General features: G+C 45.2%; 1 protein-coding gene across 1 annotated transcript; it reads right to left on the bottom strand.

Moving 5' to 3' along the window:
- Positions 1-796: 796 nt before the first annotated feature.
- Bend3 (BEN domain containing 3) lies at positions 797-17887 on the bottom strand. Its single transcript, XM_077802063.1, has 3 exons — positions 17851-17887; positions 17237-17439; positions 797-3059 (listed from the first exon to the last, which is right to left on the bottom strand). The coding sequence occupies exons 1-3, from the start codon at positions 17885-17887 to the stop codon at positions 810-812; spliced, it is 2490 nt and encodes an 829-aa protein (XP_077658189.1). The 3' UTR covers positions 797-809.
- Between the last annotated feature and the right edge of the window lie 1425 nt (positions 17888-19312).

Below are 19312 nucleotides of genomic sequence, written 5' to 3'. Positions count from 1 at the left end.
GTCTATCTACATTCATATCATCATCCAGTGTTCTCATCTACAGAGTGAGCACAGCATTCTACTGACGTGTAGCACATCTCCTTCCCAGGGACCACAGCAGAAGGAAAAACTGACACATCGTCAGAAAGGACTTCATGCTATTCCTATCATCCCCTCTACTGCCATCCAAGGGGCATCGAGACTCCTCCAAAATCAGATGTCATAGACAAGGTCAGTAAAATCAGTCTCTATGCCACCTGAAGCTATGATTACCCATCATGCACAAACATGGCACTTCTAAAAAATTCATAAATCTCTGAATCATCTTTTAAAATCCCAGCAACTGAAATTATCTTACAGTACTTCATCTCAAATACTTAAAAAGATTTTCTAAGTAAAATGGCCCCCAAAGAGCCCAATGATTTTTTAAAAAGGGGGTTCATTTTAATTAAAAAAAGAAGAAAAAGTTAAAAATGGAAGATGTAAAGTGTGGGGAGAGGAACAGAAGCTGCTGAATTTGCATTTTGGATTGTGAGGGACAGGAAAGGGCACAATCAAGAAGAGAGGACCTACTCGGCTAGTCCCTCTGCTCACAGCCTGGCTCCTCCCAAACTCGGGAATGCAGGACAAAGTCAAGAGACCAAATTCAAGGCTGCTTTCCCATGGGTGGGTGGGTAGGTGTTTACGTGTGCAAATGTAGGAAGCCACTCCCCACTGACATAAGGTGCCTGTCTGTGGATACCATACACATGTTCCAAAGTGACTCGGTCCCGAGGGTGCCCATCGCTCAGCCTTTCATAACCCAAGTCTCTGGGCAGCCCACAGGCCCATCACTTCTCCACTTTCTTGGCTTTCTTGAGGATGTCGCATTTTTTCCTGTTGGGACGGCGACACCGCTCGTCGATGCTGGGGATACATTCATAATGCCACACCTCCTCCATCTTCTCCACGGGGTACACGGCCTCCACATAATGGCGGATGAGCCGCAGTCGCGTGGGGTCCAGCTGCTTCTTGTTGCAAGCCCCGGAATGGTTGTACTGCAGCCGGAGGTTCTCGGCAGTGAAGAGTTCGGGGAAGAGCCTGACGAGGAGCCGGGCGGCAAAGTTGCCCACGGAGAGGCTCTGCTGCACGATCTCGCGCACCTCCTTGTCCGACAGCAGGTAGGGAGAAGGCACCGGGAAGTCGGGTGAGGGGACCACCAGCTCATCCAGGGGGATCTTGCAGAAGTCCTTGCTGCTCCTTTCGGGGGGCAAAGGGGGCCCCTCAAACTCCTCTCGGAACCTCTCGGGGTTGATTGCATAGCTTGCCAGGTCTCTGCACTCAGGGCCTGGCACATGGACCTTGCGCTGCTGCTGGTAGGAGCGCCTCTGCTCTGTGTCCCGGCGCCTGCAGCGCTCGTCCAGCTTGCCCACGAACTCCAGAGTCCAGACGCGGTCATTTTTGGCCCGGGGGTAGAGCAGCTGCACGTAGTGGCGGATCAGCTTGATGCGGGCAGGGTCCAGCTGCTTCTTGCCCAGGGAGCCGCTGCAGTTGTACTGCTTGCGTAGGTTCTCGTGGGTGAAGAGCTCCGGGAAGAGGTGCACCAGCAGGCGGGAGGCGAAGTTGCCAATGGACAGGCTGCTCTCGTAGATGCTGCGCAGCTGCTCCTTGCTGAGCAGACAGTCGGCGCCTGGCACCTCGAAGTCCGGCTGCGGGATCTCCAGCTTGTCAAAGTCAATGGGCACTAGCCAGATCTTCTTGGAGCGCCTGCCCGGCCTCTCACCCTCGAAGCTGTCCTCCACCTTGACCACGGAGAGGTCATCGGGCAGGCTGGAGGAGTCGTAGCAGTCATCCCGCAGCGTCTCGCCCTCGCTGCCGCCCTCCAGCCCCAGGCCCTCCAACTCGTCGTTGATGCGCTGCGCGCACTGCTGCAGCCAGGCCTCCTCTTCCTGCATGTCGGGAAAGTAGATCTCCGTGTAGTTGCGGATGATCTGCAGCCTCTGCGGGTCCAGCTCCTGCTTGCCACCGTCGCCGTAGCAGCTGTACTGCTCGCCCAGCTTCCGGTGGTCGAAGAGCTCAGGGAAGACCCGGTGGAGGAGGAAGACAGCGAACTCACCGGGCGAAGAGGCTTCATCCAGGAACTCAGTGAGGTCCTGCGTGTCCACCACGTGGTCTGAGGCGATGGTGCTGCTGCGGTCCAGAGACAGGGCCTCCTCCTGGTCCTTGCTGTCCAGGAAGTGGCCGGCGTCCACCTGCTCAGTTTCAAAGAAGCTGGTGACCTGGCCTCCTGGCTGGCTGTCCTCCATTTCCCGCTGGGCCCAGAAGCGGCTGAAGAAGTCGTTGAGCTGCGGCAAGCACTCAGCCTGCCACACAGCAGTGTCCTTCACGGAGGGGTAGTAGACTTCCACGTAGTTGCGGATGAGCTGCAGGTGCAGCGACTCTAGCTTCCGCTTGGCTGCAAAGCCGCAAGCGCTGCAGCCGCGGGAGAAGTCCACGTCGCCGAAGAGCTCGGGGAAGAGCTGAACCAGCAGACGGCAGGCCAGGTCCCCGCCTGACAGGCTCTGGTCCACAATCTGCTTGAGCTCAGCAGCGGTGAGCTGGTACTCGGGGGGTGGCTGGAATTTGGCCACCAGCTCCGAGGGGCTCACCTGCTTCTTGATGCGGCTCACTTCCAGGGAGAGCAAGTCCACCTTGCTGTGCAGCTGGGACATGTTGGAAGTGAGAGTGTTGAGCATGTAGAACATCTTCTGGATCAGAAAGTAGATGTTGGGGTCGCCGTCAGTGGCTGTTCCTGAGGCCCCGCCACAGTCCCGCTTCTGAGGGTCGTTCAGCAGGCGCAGGGGGGAGGGACTGTTGCTGGCATTGGCTTTCTCAAAGAGCTCATAGGTGTTGAGCAGGTCCCCCACGGGAGGGTTCTTCTTCTCCATGATCTTATGCGAAATGCCATAGAGAGGCTTCTTGTAGGAAGGGGTGGTGGCATCGTTGCAGGGCTCCTCCTCCCCAGGCCACAGGGAGCCCACATTCCTGCCTCGGCCGGCCTGCTCTCCGTTGCCCTGGCAGGGCGAGCTGTTTTCGCGGTTCCGCATGCCTGCAAGGAGTGCCTGGAAAACAGAAAGGTTTCCCAGAGTGTTAGGCAGGTGCTCTGACTTACTAGACTGGACTCAGGCCAGCCACCCAGTCTGCTGTGATCAATGCTCCCCTCCCCCAACCATTAACACACAACTGTAACACAACTGCATGCCAGGGCCACACCTGCCTGTTCTCTCCAATCCCTGAGAAAGGGCTCAGGCTGGAAGGTGCACACTCCTTCAGGGCATCAGTGCTGGACTTCCTGTCCACAGGGCCCAACAGGAGAAAGAGCATGGATGCTGGCAAGGCCAGAAGAGGACTCTTCAAGGGATGGGAGGGAGAACTTGGGAATGAGGATCTCCAAAGATCCCAATAATTGAGGCCAAGCTGCATCACCACTTGGGAACCCAAAGTTCCTACTATTTTTCTCAGTGGTTTTTAGACTCTGGAAGTTTTAAGGGATCTGCTTCTCTCTGTTTGTAGGACTGGTGATTTGTTACAAAGATTCAAAGGCAATTTGGTGGAGAAAGGATAGTCTTTTCAACAAATGATCCTGAATAATCTGATATCCATATGCAAAAAGAATATCAATTTTAATTTGAGCCTCAGACTATGCACAAAATTAACTCGAAATGGATCATGAACCTAAATTAAAAACCTAGAATTCTAACATTCCTAGAAGAAAATTTATGAAAATTCCTTTGTGACCAGTTGTTTTAGACCAACATTGTTAGAGCCAACACCAAAAACACAATCCATAAGAGAACTGATGCACAGGACTTCAGCAAAAATAAAAACTTCTGTCCTTTAAAAAATGCTTCAAAAAAATTTTAAGACAGGGCTGGGACTGTAGCTACGTGGTAGAGCACTTGCCTTGCACATGTGAGGCACTGGGCTCGATCCTCCCCACCACATACATACATACATATATAAATAAAGATTAAATAAATAAATGAATAATAAAGATTTCATTCTCCCCCACCAAAATACTTTTAAAAAATTTAAAAACTACAAACAGCTGGGAGCCATAGCACACATCTGTAATCTTAGCGATTTGGGAGGCTGAGGTAGGAGGATGCAAATTCAAGGCCAGACTTGGTTTAATTAAAAAGGCAATACCAAGCGCTGCAGATGATGGAAGGAAATGAAGCTCTCATACCCCGCTGATGGGGAAAGCATGATATAACCACTTTGAAAAATAGTTTAGCAGTTCCTAAAAAAAAATTGGCATTAGATGTACCATATAAGCTAGGTATTCCATTCTTCAGTATCTGTTTACCAAGAAAAATAAAAAGCACATATCCACATGAAGACCTGTACACCAGGTATTCCAGGCAGTCCTATCTGCAAATAGACAAAAACTGGATACCACTCAACTTTTTATCAACAAGTATATAAATAAACTATTATATTCATACAATAGAATACTATTCAGCAATAAAAAGCAATAAACTGACCGGTATAGTAGAGTACTCAGAATAGATCTCAAAATAACTATGCTAAATGAAAGAAACCACAAACAAAAGAAACCATACCATATGATTCCATTTATATAAGATTCTAGAAAGTACAAACTTACCTATAGTGATAGAAAGCAGAACAGTGGTTGCCTAAGGGTGGCAGGGAAGATACAAAGGGACATGAAAGAACTTCAATAGGCGATGGATGTAATTATAATTATTATCTTATTGAGGTGATAGTGTACTGGCATACTATACACATGTCAAAACTTATCAAATTGAATCTTTAAAAGGTACTAGTCGTACTTCAGCTATGTTTCCTAATAAACCTATTTTTTTTTTCCCCACAAATGCTGAATTTGACCCAGAAACTTACTGGAATGTCTGTAAGGGTTTAATTAAGCAGGAGAGCTAATTAGTGAGCACTGGTAGGTGTCAGGGGAGGTGCAGGACTGAAGCACAAAGCCCAGGCTTCCACATGCCTCAGGCAAGTGGAGACCGGACAAGAACAAAGTGTACCCTAGGATGCTACTTCTACACCTGGGAAAAATACAGTTAGTGTGGCTAGCTCAGTGCACCTTCAATTCTAATATCCATATGAATCACCTGGGTTCCTGTTAGAATACAGACTGAAATCTCTGGGTCTGCATTACTAACAAGATCCCTGGTACTGTGGGTCCTCTGGGAGTGGTAAGAGCCTGGCAGACAGTGTCTGCCCGCGGTTCACCTCACCCAGGAAGATTAGAGTCACTTTCAAGTGCTCAGGTAACTAATGCCCACACAAATCTGAACATGAGGTGTTTTCTCTGTAGCCTAACCAAATGTTGGGGAAAGAGACAAGCTGAGGAGGTGGGGTTTATAATGGCATGGAAGCAATTTGGCCAAGAGAGCAGGGGACCCGAGGCAAAACAGACCACAGGGTCACACAACAAGACTTGGAGTCTTCTGAACTCTTACACTTGGGTTCTCACTTAAATTAATGAACTACTTCCTGGATCCTCTTCTATCTTTTTGTTTTATTTTGCTATGTTGCCCAGGCTGGCCTTGAACTTTCAATCATCCTGCCTCAGGCTCCTTAGTAGCTAGGATTACAGTTCTAAACCACCATGCCCAGCTCTGGACACTCTCTTTGATTTTTTTTTTTTTTTTTTTTTGGACATTCATTTAGATAAAACAATCATCTGACTCACGGTAAAGAAAGGCTATTTTCTTCACTGATTACAATCATTCCAAAGAAAGTCTACTATACTCCCTTAGGAATCTGAACATGAAAGGATTCTCAAAAGTGTCTTAACTATTCCAAGGAACTGGCCAATACTTTCTTCATGGTGGATCTGTAGAGGCTAAGGAAGGGTCAGTACCACCTATCCCACATGATCTTTCTGCACACACACACCCCCTTCCCAAGAGCAGAGGGCTAGAGACATACTTGGATGGAGGGAGCCTGGCATGGGTGGCCTGCAACCGGTCCTGCTCCCTCCTGTAGTCGCTTCCTCCTCATGGGAAAGTGTGAAGGGACCATGTCATTCTTGGTCTATCTGCATTGCCTCGCAAAGTGCCCAGGGCACAGAAGAGGTCACTGAATGTCAACCACAGACACGGTTGGCTAAAGTAGGACATGGTGTTCTACCTCTCTCAAATACCTGCTTAAGGAAAGGAACACTGGGGGCCAGGGTAGAGCTCAGTAGTAGAGCACCTGCCTAGCATACCAGAAGGCTTTGGGTTCCAACCCCAATACTGCAATAATAATAATAATAATTTAAACAGTGCCACTGGCTTCATGAAACCATGATAGTAAAGAGGTATGAAGGTTTGGATAGGAGCTCAGCTCAATTTTTACGTTGTCCTCTGTGTCTCCTTTCATGTCTCAACTTCTTATGTGTATCTGTCTTAGAAGGTAGTAAGGGCTTTAAAATGAAACACTGCCCATCAGCACTGAGCCCAAGGCTGGGTCACAGTAAGTGCTTAACAAATATCTATCACTACAACAGAATTATAATGGGGAGGGGGTATTGGGAACTAATTCTCAGTACTTTACCACTGAGCTATGTCCTCAGTCCCTTTTATTTTTTGTTTTGAGACAGGGTCTTGTTAAGTTGCTGAGGCTGGTCTTGAACTTGTGATACTCCCACCTCAGCCTCCCCCTAGTCCCTGGTACAACGGGATTACTATTAAACAATGCTATTCATAAGCCACAGCGGAGGTGTGTAACACTGTGGGCCTTTTGTTAATTGGTAAAGGTTCCTCTCAACCAGTCACCAGAGGACTTCCCTAGTGCACTCAGTGTCAAGCTCTTACTGAAGGCACTTCCCTTCTTCCCTTCCCCTGAGGTCTGTTTCCCGTGAGGGATGGGAAGTGGAGACACACCTGGCAACTGAGCTGAGAGGGCAGTTTAAATTCTTTACAATTCTTTTGTGCTGCTATCTGTCAGAAAGCAGAGAATTAGTAGTTTTTTTAAAAAAAAAAAGGCCAGTCATGTAGGCTAGGGAGACTGAGGCAGGAAGATCACTTGAGACCAATCCAGGCAATGCAGTGCTAAGAAAAGAAAGAAAGAAAAAGAAAGAAAGGAAGGAAGGAAGGAAGGAAGGAAGGAAGGAAGGAAGGAGGGAAGGAGGGAAGGAAGGAAGGAAGGAAGAAAGACAGCAAAAAAAAAAAAAAAAAAAACCCACAAATACCCCAGAAATAAGAAGAGGCCAAGAGAGCTAAAAAGCTTTATCCATAATGCAATGTGGGTTTTTTTGTTTGTTTGTTTGTTTTTTGTACTGGGGATTGAACCCTGGGGCACTTAATTGCTGAGCCATATCCCCAGCCCTTTCTTTTTCTTTTATTCTCTCTCTCTCTCTCTTCTTTTTTTTTTTTTTTTACTTTGAACAGGGTCTCACTAAGTTGCTGAGGCTGGCCTCAAACTTGCAATCCTCCTGCCTCAGGCTCCTGAGTTGCTGGGGTTATAGGCATACATCACCATGCCCAGCTTACAATGGGTTTTGAATTGTGGGTTGGTATATAATAAAATCGATCTGGTGAAGTCATGACTAGCATAAGAAAGAGAGAGCAAAGAAGTAAAAACATTAAAGGGAAGAAGAAAGAAAAAAAAGTAGAATAGGAAAACAGTGCATAGTACAAAGTAAATAAATTCAGGAAAGTTTTACTTCATTTCTCTGTTGTATCTATACATTTACATACAAATACATGTGAGCTGTACTACTCTGAAACTGGATTTATAACTATGGGTACTGCTGAAAAGCACTGCCCTAACAAAATCAGAGTTGTCCTTCTTGCTAACTTTTATAGACAAAATTAGATCTGCAATTGTTCACGATAGGTTCTATCACATCAAAATAATTTCAGAGGTTCTGTGGATTATGAGATTATGATGTGGTTTTACCAATACAGAGGATCTGAGTTTGTAATAGCAATAATTAAAATTATAACCACCTTAGGAGTAATTTTAGAAGAGGAATGTTTGCTTTACAAGGGGTACCAATGGTACACTTAAAATAGAATTTCATGCCAGGCACAGTGGCACATATCTGTAATCCCAGAGACCTGGGGGGGTTGGATGCAGGAAGATGGCAGGTTTGAGGCCAATCTAGGCAATTTAGCAAGACCCTGCCTCAAAATTATAAAAAAAAAAAAAAATAGTAATGACTGGGATATAGCTCAGTGATGGAGCACCCCTGGGCTCAATTCCCAGTACTGCAAAAAAAGAAGCAGAAACAAAAAATTTAAAATAAATAAAAAAGGATCTTGTGTAGGAAGAGACCTGCCCTAATGACTACCTAACGTGGAAAATACATACTGGTAAAAGTTACTGGGGGACTGGCTGAACTCCAACAACCAATTTATGTTTCTGGACTCCCCTACATTCCCACTCCATGCAGGAGACGAGAGTATATCTGAATTGGAAATCCCCTAATATCCAGCCTTATTAAGACAAATGTTTCCATTTGCACTGAGCATGTTAGAAACACTACTGTCCACATCAACATTTTTGACTAAACTGTTTTAATAAAAAATATTAGAGTCCCAGTAGAGGGCAATGTTCTGCACTTCCAGAAACCTTGGACACACAATTCAACATAAAACACAACACAAGTACCAAAGAGAAGGTTCTGAGATAGCCCCACACTGATGTCCTGTCAACTCAGTGCTCCAATTAATTCCACAAATGCTGCCAAAGCGACGACGGGCTGGCTGCACTTGCTGCCGATGATAAAAATCTCTGCTCAGCTGTCTAGGAGTATCAAGAAATCTTTAAATCTGTGCTACTTGGCACTGGGTGTCTGGTTGACACAGTTCCCAATTCTCCTAGGCTTATCTTCCAACCATATGGGGACTCTGCTGCATAGTGGAGGCTCTGCGATGCCAGCATCGAGCCGGGATCACGATCAGGGTATTTCATGCTACCAGGCGCATCCGTGGACTCACAAGGGAATGCCCACATCTCTCAGCCAGAGAATGGGATGGAAAAGAAAGCTAATATGTTGCAATTCAAGTTAAGTAGAAAGTCAAGGGGAGATTCCAGGTGTTCATGCCCAGCGACATCCCAGGGACTGGGTCACCCCGGAAAGGCTGAATTAGACATCTTCATCAGGCCCTCAGGTCCAAGAGCAGTCACTGAACTCAGTTCAATGACTGATGAGGAGCTAAATGGTGCCCAGAGAGGCAGCAAAGTGGAACACCAAGAAAGCAGCATGCCTTGGGAAGCAGGGCGTCTGGAATTAATGTGCTATCAAGGGCAGGCCAGGAGAAAAGGCAGCAAGAGGGCTGGCACTGTCCTCCTGGCACAACCGCACTGAGAATGATGCTAACCTTTTTCATTTTCAACAGAATTCTCCTCCTCTCCCTTCTAGATGCAGTCAGCATCAGGGCTGGAGGAGGCCTCACCACTGGAGCTGGTGAGCAGCCTCCTGCACCTGGCAGGACTGTGCAAGGCCCAGGCACATGGGAAATGAGCTGGATGCAGTCTCTCCTCTCATGGCCCTTAGCCGCTGGGCGGGCTGTCTTTACCCTGCCAGCAGTGTATGGTGAGGATGAAGAATGTGCTAAGATGCCAAAGAAATAAGAATCTGGGTGGAATGGGGGGTGGGGGAACCCTAAAGCAACAGCAAAAAAGGGAAAAGAGGAAGACTGTGGAATAATACTGCATCTAAGGTTCCTCAGGTGCCTTACAAACTCCCCTCTCTGCTCCCCAGGCCTCAGTGCTCTGTGCACAGCGTGAAATGCAGCGGGGCTGGTGGTGCCAACTTCTCCAAGCCTTGTAAACATGGGAATGGCCACAGTACCTGTCTGCTGTGGTTGCTCTGCACATTCTCAAGAATCCCCAGTTCATCCCACAGTCACTGACTTATGAGGCGTTCAGGGTATTGGCACTGCATGTATGAGCGAGATGGCATCTCTGTTCTCCAATGGAAAACTCGACCACAACAGCATTTTGGGATTAAAAAAACGAGAAAGCAACCAACCAACAAACAAACAAAAAAACACAGAACAGGGCTAACCTCTGCCTGGCACAAAGCTCCTGAACATTGCCTCCACTTCTGTGAACAAAAAGATGATTCCCAATGAAAACGTTGGCTACTCACCTCCCACATCTGCTGCCTTTGGCTATGCAACTCTCATCAGGGGAGGTGCCAAATAAGTCTTCACACAGCCTTTTGTTAGACTTTTTTGAGGGAGGTTTTATTTTCCGTCTGAGTATGGTACTAAATGTCACTCAAAAAACCAGCTGTCAACATTGATAGAAGTAGGAGTGTGGAGCACCTTAGGGTCAGGGCTACCATTCAAATCCTTGCCCCTCTGCCCTCTTGCCCTGGAGTGGAAAAGAGAAAACAGGTGCTCTATGCTCTGACCATGGTGGTGCTCAGGCCTAGGGCATCCTGGAGGGCATCAGATGGCCTTCCTTGACAGTCTCAAGCCAGTTTCGTTCCAATAAATGTGGAAGGTGAATACTGGCCTCAGGGTGGGGATTAGAGATAGGGCTGGGAAGGCAAATAAACATTTGTGAAGGGTGGGGCAGGCCACACCAGGCTCCTCCAGAGCACTTCACCACTCCACAAGAAGCCAGGGAGGTGAGCAGTGCTATCATTCCATACAGTGGAAGCACCTGAGGCCCAGAGGTCACAGAACCAGATGCCCCCTTATCTGACTCCAGAGTCTCTGTTCCCACTGATGTTACCTTGAAGGGGAGATGAATCAGAGAAGGCGACAAGAAGGCCACAGAGCAGAGAGCCAGAGTCTTCCCTCCAGACCCCAGGAGCAAGGGTGCTCCCCTGGCATTCCAGCACTTGGTTTTAACTTACCTATCTCAGTTGACTCATCTGCCTGGAGGACACATTAATTCCTTCCCCACTGCCTTGTAATAGGAATTAAGTAAAAGAAGAAAGGGAACAGGGCTGTACCAACAGAGTTACCGCACCTCCTACCCACTTCTTCTTCTTCTTCTTCTTCTTTTTTTTTTTTTTTTTGGTGCTGGGGATTGAACCCAGAAACACTTTACAAGTGAGCTATACCCCCAGTCCTTTTTATTTTTTATTTTGAGACAGAGTCTCACCAAGTTGCTGAGGCTGGCCCCAAACTTGAAGTCCTCCTGCCTCAGCCTCCTCAGTTGCTGGGATTACAGGCAAGAGCCACCATGCCCGGCTTCCCACTCTTTCTGATGATCACTCCTTTCAGCCTCCAGGCTTCTTCTGGCTTACCAGGTGCCAAATGTGCCAATAAGGCAGTACATACACCCTGCCTCAGCCCTGCCACCATGTAGAAGAAGGCTCAGAAGATTCAGCGGGACAATGAAAAAGGACTCTTCTATTTGTGTACTATTTTGAAAAATCAACACATATGATAATTTCATGAAAGTTATGGATTGTTCTAAAGTCCCCAGGGTTCAGAGACTATTGATTTACTGACATATCTCCCTGTACAAACTTCTAAAAAGGAAATACTGCTTTAAACGTTCCACAAGGAGTTTAATAATTTCAAAAGATTTTTATGGGGCTGGGACTATAGCTCAGTGGCAAAGCACTTGCCTAGCATGCGTGGGGCACTGGGTTCGATCCTCAGTACCATGTAAAAATTAACAAATAAAATAAAGGCATTCTGTCTATTTACAACTAAAAACGAAATTAAAAAAAAAAGATTTTTATGTACAGAACAAGGAAAGATGTCCTTATTTCACATACGCTAAGAGAAATTAATAAAGTGGTAAAACACCCAAATAAAATCTGGGCCTTAACATATCTTTTCCACTCCAAGACATAAACTGCCTTCTATAGTCAATGCTCTGAAAAGCAACCACACATGATGGAGCACAAGCAGACCCGACAAGTCATAGCAGAAATATTTAAATCCACTCTTGGTTCCCTTTCCCCAAGAATGTCAAAATGCAATGCCTGGGGCTGGGGACATAGCTCAGTCAGTAGCATGCCTGCCTTGCATGCACAAGGCTCTGGGTTCAATTCCCAGCACCAAAAAAAAAAAAAAAAAAGAAAAGAAAAAAAAGCAATGCCTGAAGCTCCTGCCCTCCCAACCCCACTGTCCAAGTACACTATCTGGAACCTTCATGTGACACCAGAAATCTATCTACCATAAACCCAGAGCTCTTCTGAATGGCTTTGTACTGAAGAATTGGACTAAAATGCTAATTATAAAAACACTTCCTTCCCTTTCTGCCCCAAGAATAAGAAGCAGCTCCCTTCTCCATGCTCCCACTGTGACAACAATGAAGAGTAACATTATCTGTACAACACAGCAGTGGGGTTACCCGGGCCACCCACAAAGGCCCACCTGGCCTACACACGGCCAGAACTCCTGGTTGAGAGCTCGCCATTCCTCACCGTGATGAATCAGCCATGGCAATGGGGCGGGCATTCCTTCCCATCCTCTGCACTGTGGTTGCTTCTTCTATCAGCAGATAGAATTTTATTTGTCCACCCTTGAGTCTGGGTTTGGCCATGGCCATGTGACTTACTTTGACCTGCAGGCCCCTTGCAAATGTGATGCAAGCAGAGGTTCCAGAGCTGGCCCTCCCTAGCCCCTAGGAACTCTTTCATCATCAACAAGTCCAGACAGGCTTCCCAGAGGGGAAGAATGTGCACAAAGGGAAGCTCCAGTCACCCCCGCCCAGATAGGCCATTCCAGACCACCCCACCCAAACACATCAGGCCAGAAGAACCACCACCAGCTGATCCACAAAATAATATGTTTAAAAAAAAAAAGGCGGTTTTTTTAAATTACTAAATCCTGGGTGGTTTGTTTCACAGCTCAAATAAACTGATACACTCAACATTATCTTCCATTTCCGGAACTCTAGCTTTACTTCAACCTTCTGGTGAGTTTGCAGAATTGAGCATAAGCAGAAATGTAACATGAAAGATAAAAATGGGTTGGTTTTGTTTTGCTTTGTTGATTGAACCTAACACATGAGGAAAATATTTTCAAGTGTTCCTTGAAACTTCCTCCTCCTCAAATTTCTCAACACCATCAGAATAACCTCTGGGATTCTAGCCGAGGCACCCTCATACAAGTGACTAGGTTTAGTAGGTATATGGAAGGTCCCTGTGGCATTATTTGTAAGACTATAAAACTGGAAAACACCTAAATATCAACCATTAGGAAAAAAGATAATAAATCATGATCTAAAATAAAACATATGAAAAAGCAAATGGTTAAATGTTTTTTCAAACAAGCAATCAGGAAGATGAGTTTTTTGTTTTTAACTTTTTTTTTAGTTGTCGATGGACCTTTATTTTGTTTATTTATATGCAGTGCTGAGAACCCAACCCAGTGCCTCACACATGCTAGGCAAGCGCTCTACCGTTGAGCCGCAACCCTAACCTGGGAGATGAGGGGGTTTTTTGGGTTTTGTTTTTAAATATTAATTTTTAGTTGTAGTTGAACACAAAAATACCTTTATTTTATTTATTTATTTTTATGTGTGTTAAGGATCAAACCCAGGGCTTCGCATGTGCTAGGCGAGCGCTCTACCTCTAAGCCACAACCCAAGCCCTGGGAGCTGAGTTTCAATCCACTAGAAACTGCCATCCAGGCATGAAGCCCTTCCTTAGCTCACAAGTATACAGCAAGGGGCTGGTATAGACAGCCAGAGTCAAGGGTGGGATATTTCTAGTTATTTATTTGTTTAAAAAGGCTCAAAGATATTTTTTAAATGTAACTTTTTTTTTCCTGGGCATTATAGATTTTTTTTAATGTCCCGCTCAATTTTATTACTCACGTAAGTCAAAAATGGAAAACCCAAATGTCCATCAGTTGATGCATGTGTCCACACAACAGACTAATATTATCCAGCCATGAAAAGGAGTAAAGTGGTTTCAGGATTCTGGTTCTGCATGTAAAGAGCTTGGAAGTCTCCACTCTATCCTCACAAGCAAAAAGCTCGATAAAGAAACACAAATCTACAATTTTCCTAGATCCATAAGACAAGTGAAGTCCAGCTGCTGACCCCAAAATGGAGAGAGAGGTGAATGAATACAGAGAACCACAACTGCCCAGACCAGACACCCAACCGTGGAGACCCCCAAGGCAATCAGAGCTGGGCAGGGAAGCCTGATCTGTAAGGATAGGTTGCTGGAGGCTCTGGGTGGACAAGTCCAAGAATTAAAAACTCCAGAGGCCCCAGGCCTCAGAGAGCCTCCATATTTTTATGGCTTTACCTTCAAGAGCTCTACCACATTCTCAGTGTGACTATCTGGGAAAAACTCTCCCAAGCCTTATGGGAGGGTCAGGGAAAACAGAAGCATTCTGAAATACTCCAAGTCATCTGTACTTAAGGAGATGTGCCCTCAGGAGAAACTAACCAGAGCCTACCCTGAAGAAGTTTTATCTGAGACCTTCTGACCTGTAGGGAGGGAGATACCAAGTCCAGCCCACACCAGCCATCCAGTCCCAGCCCAGGGAGGAGCAGAGGAACTCAGGAGAACCAGTGGAGTTTACAGTCCAGAGGCACAGGTCTGCTAAAGGACAGAGACTCAGCCACAGGGTAGCGAACCCCCTCTTCCTTTGCCTCACCACCACCCCCTAAAGGCCTATCACAACAGCTCCTTTGACCCAGTCCATCAGATCTGACTATTAAGAAAAAATATAAAGTATACGAAGACCAAAGCAGAATCACATGATAGAGATGATGGAATGAATTATCACAAAGAATTTAAAACAACTATAATTTGTATGTCAAGGGTTCTAATGGATAAGTAGACAGAATACAAGAACAAAGGAGCAATGTACAGAGAAGCAGAAGTTTGAAGAAAGAACAAAAAAGAAATGCTAGAGAAAAAACAAAGCCCTATAACAGAAATGAATAATGCCTTTGATGGTCTTAGCAGATTGGACATGGCTGAGAAAAGACTCCCTGAGCTTGATGATACCTCAATAGCAAACTTCAAAACTGAAGCAATGAGAAAAAGGATTGGAGAAGAAACAAAACAAACACACACACACACACACACCAAAAAAGAAAGAGAGAGAGAGAGAGAGAGAGAGAGAGAAGAGAATCGAATCCAAGAACTGTAGGGCAATACAAAAGATGTGACATACAGGTATGGGAATACCAGGAAGAGAAAAAATGTTTGAAACCATGACAGAATTTCTCCAAATTAATGGCAGACACCTAAACAAAGATTCGGGAGTTCAGAGAAAACCAAGGAAAATGCCAAAATAGCTATGTCTAGGCATATTGTTTGCAAAATACAAAAAAAAAAAAAAAAAAGATAAATTAATCCCGAGAGAAACCAAAGAGGGGCAAAGGTAAGATTCACATCCAGCCTGTCCTCAGAAACCGTGAAGGCAAGGAAGCGCAGGGAAACGGATAGAGAGAAATAAACTGAACAACTCAAAACTCTGTGCCTTGCAATATTATTTTTCAAAAATGAAGATCTCAAACAAACAAAAAATGAGGGAATTGTAACCAGTAGACCTGCCTTATAGGAAATGTTAAGAGAAGTTCTTAAACCAGGTAGGATAGTGCACGCCAGCTATTCAGAAGATTGAGGCAGGAGGATCACAAATTTGAGGCCAGCCTGGGAAACTAAGCTTGATCCTGTGTCAAAATAAAAAATAAAAAGGGCTAGAGACAAATACCCCAGGGTTCAATCCCCTCTACCACAAAAAAAAAAAAAAAAAGCACAGGGGTGGCGCTGGGGATATAGCTCAGAGGTAGAGCACTGGCCTAGCACATGCAAGGCCCTGGCTTCAATCCCCAGTACTGCAAAAAGAAAAAAGGGGGGACCAGGGTGTGTGCAACGGAGATGAAGTACGAATGCTACATCAGGGATGAATCTTGAAAACATTATGGTGAGTAAAAAAAAAAAATAACCCAACAGGAAAGGCCATATAGTATGTGATTCCATTTAAATGAAATGTTCAGAATAGGCAAATCTATAGAGATTCAAAGTAGATCAGACGCTGTCAGGAGTTGGAGGTATGGGAAAGGTTGTGACTGCAAAGGAGTTTCTTCCTGGGGTTATGAAAACGAATTGAAAAATGAATCTGTGATAATAGCTGCATGATTCTATGACTGTATTAAAAACCACTGAGTTGCACAAAACCTAAATTGGGGAATGGTATAGTATGCAAGTTATATTTCAATTAAGTTGTTAGAAAGATAACAAAATAACAAATACGATTAAATTTTTTAAAATGTATCTCTCAGTGTTCCATAACACAGAATGCAGGTCCTTACATAATATAAACATGCATACTTAAATCCTTGCTAAAATCTTAGTCTCACCATTGTTGCAATACAAGGATAATTTTTAGTTACTGAGGCCTAAACAAGACCCTAAAATGCATGAATTCCAAATTATTTAGATCTGCCCTAGTATCGAATAAGGAATTGAAATTAACCAATAAAACCAAGAGTCCCATATTGATACCCCACGGTCTCTGACTAATGACCAGGAGCACTGAAGACCTGGATTCTCTGTGAACAGATGCAGAAGTTAATATGCTTCTTTGGGTCTCCCAAAGAGTGAATGTGGCCAGTGGGAGGGGAGAGGCAGGGAGGAGATGTGGAGCTGGGTTGGGGGTTTGGCAAAATGTTTTCCTAAGAATTAAAGATATATTTGTTGGACCGTGGAGAGGCTCCATCAACCCACTGAAGCATCCTAAGACAAACACCCACCTGACGTCCCAATGCTGCCTCTCTCCTCAGTGCAAACCATTTCACATGGATGTCCCTGTCTCCCACCTGAACAGCAGGGTGCCAGCATGTTAATTTCCATTTTCTATCTCTCTCAGCATTTAGCCAAGTGCAATACAATCAGCAAGCGACGAAGAAATAAAGCAAATTCATAAAACAGATAACTTACATGGTAACAGGTATGATGTAAAAGAATCCCCCACTTCCAGAAAGATTCACTGAAAAGTTCTTTAGGGAACAAGCTCCCTAACAGTATTGGGACATAAGATAGATTTATGAAAAGACCTGCTAGCCCCCAACCTTCCCAGGAAGGAGTCGACCATGAAAGCTGTGGGAGGCTGGGCTGAACTGACCACCCTTGCTGTCAAGGTCCTTGCCCTCACGGAGCACAGCAAAACAAAGAACTCAAAAGCAGTTGCATTGTGAAGAAACCCCTCTCCCTGTAAGGAATCCAGATACAGACAAAGCTTCCAACTGAACTGAAGTCAGTTGGGCCCAAGGGTTTAGCAATAGCCCAGAGGCCCAAGAGTAGAGAGAGATTCTGCCTCGGATCAGAGAGGGCTAGAGCCCAAGCAGAGGGAAGGTGCTGGGCCCTCACCTCGGGTATCAGCCGCCTCCTCTTCACGCTGGGGGCAGAATCTGGCTGGCCCTCGCTGCCTGGCTGCTTTCGTTTGCTGGAGTCCTGGAGGGCGGCAAAGACGCTGTCCAGAGGGTGCTTCTCTGAAGGCTTGGAATTCAGTGAGCAGTCCAGGGCAGCATCTTCAGCCTCCGTCTCCACCTTCACAGTGTTATTTTTTAGAACTGTGCAGAGAAGAAACAGGACTTAGGGCCACTGAGAGATTGGTAGGGTTCTCTGAGCCACAGGTGTTTGAGGATCACCCCCTGACACTGTCACTCAGAGAATAACATCTATCTAGTCATAAACCTGTGCTTTCCAGCAAAGTGATCTCTATCTTCCTAAACTAGTGCTACACAACAAAACCATGTTCTAAGTTCAAAATTGGTCTATAAGTCTTTTGGGGGGAGAGGTGGGATATGGAGAGAACTAAATATTAACTGTATTGCACTTTTAAAAAATAATAAGATATTTATAACAAGTGTTGAGTACTGGGAACAGGCAGTAGGAGACTTTACATTATATTCCCTTCTACATTTTTAGAGTATGTAATATATGACCTATTCAAAATTATTAAATGAGAAACGTTTATTTACCTTCTTCTACATCTTCACCGAATTCAGCTGAGTTCATCTTCTATTCCACTAAATGAAAACACAAACACAAAGCCTTCATTTATTGCTTGATTTACTTCTTAATATTCCCTATCCACAGAGAAATTCCCTTGCCCCGGCTCTGTGCAGTAGGAGGTTAAAGGTCATGAAGCACTGTGCAAGAGCCCGCCTCCTAATCTTATCTGCAGATGCTCAGGAGCAGTCAGGCCTGGCCGGCAGGAAGCCTCTCTCCAAGACTTCACGTGGGCGGAACCTGTCTTCAAGTATCCATTGAAAGCCACTTACTGAACCAGGGGGTCATTACTTGAGCAAATTAAGTCCTGCAAAAGACCCCAATTTAGATGATCACCTTTTAGTCCCTGCTTATAAAACTCTAGCCATGACATGAAAGAAGAGAGACTGTGGGCCCCAACACATGGAGCTGAGGTCTCAGCACTTCAGGTAGCCGAGAGACCTATGGTGCCCATGAAGGCAGCCACTAGATACATGTGACTACTGAGGACTCTAAATGTGGCCAGCCCAAATGGAGACAGGCGCCAGGTGTGACATACATACCAGATTTCAGATTTAGTTTAGTTTAAAAAAAAAAAAAAAAAAGTAAAACACCTCATTCATAACCATTTTACATTAGCCACATTGAAATGATAGTATTTGATATTACTTGATGGGCTACAAAAAAACTGTATTAAAATCCAAGGCCAGTCTGGACCTTTAGTGAGACTGTGTCTCCAAAAAAGGAAAAGGAAAAGGTTGGGGAAAAGGGGCAAAATGTAAAGCCATGAGCCATGGGTTAGATCCTTTATACTACAAAACAAAAAAAACACCTCACCTAGTTTTTAAACATAGCTATAAGAAACTTAAAACATTTGGGGTCCCCTTATATTTTTACTGGATGATGCTAGCCTAGCCCTTCCTTCCACAACAGGGACAGAAAGGCACTGAGGGTTTTTCAGTGCAGGGCTTCAGAACTCTATAGACAATCAGGTTCAAAAGATCAGGTGAGGGCAAGAGGCAGGATGTGTGTGGGGTGCCCTGTCTAAGCAGAGCCAGCCCTGACTCCCACTGCCCCAGGCAGGATGGAACTAACAACATCATTAAGTATAGGGTACAAATGAGTTACCAACATTTGGGAAAGAAAGGTACACTGCAACCTTTAATATTGACATTGGGGAGTTGTTGTTGAACAACTGATTAAGGTGACTGCAAACACAGAGTTCTCGTTTGGGTAAAAGATAGAAGGAAATAGGACCAAGGAATATCCCTTGAGACTTTTTTGTAAGAGGGATGCCAACTACATCATCCAGTAAACCATTCAAGGGAGAGTTATGGAATGCTGCATGTTCAATATATTGTCCTGTTTAATAGGGCAGGATGCAGGGGACAACAGAGACTGTATCTAGGTGACCTATGTAAATAGTAATATCTTCAAAAGTCACTAATAACA

The sequence above is a fragment of the Urocitellus parryii genome, chromosome 8 (assembly GCF_045843805.1).
Source record: "Urocitellus parryii isolate mUroPar1 chromosome 8, mUroPar1.hap1, whole genome shotgun sequence".
In the NCBI taxonomy this organism is placed as follows: domain Eukaryota; kingdom Metazoa; phylum Chordata; class Mammalia; order Rodentia; family Sciuridae; genus Urocitellus; species Urocitellus parryii.
This window is presented reverse-complemented; position numbering and strand designations above follow the sequence as displayed.

Excerpts from the sequence above, each read along its gene's own strand:
- Bend3 (XM_077802063.1), bottom strand. The coding sequence starts at position 17,887 with ATGAACTCAGCTGAATTCGGTGAAGATGTAGAAGAAG. Across the intron at positions 17,440-17,850 it reads CGGTGAAGATGTAGAAGAAG|TTCTAAAAAATAACACTGTG; the intron begins GTAAATAAACGT and ends TTCTCTGCACAG. Across the intron at positions 3,060-17,236 it reads GGAGGCGGCTGATACCCGAG|GCACTCCTTGCAGGCATGCG; the intron begins GTGAGGGCCCAG and ends TCTGTTTTCCAG.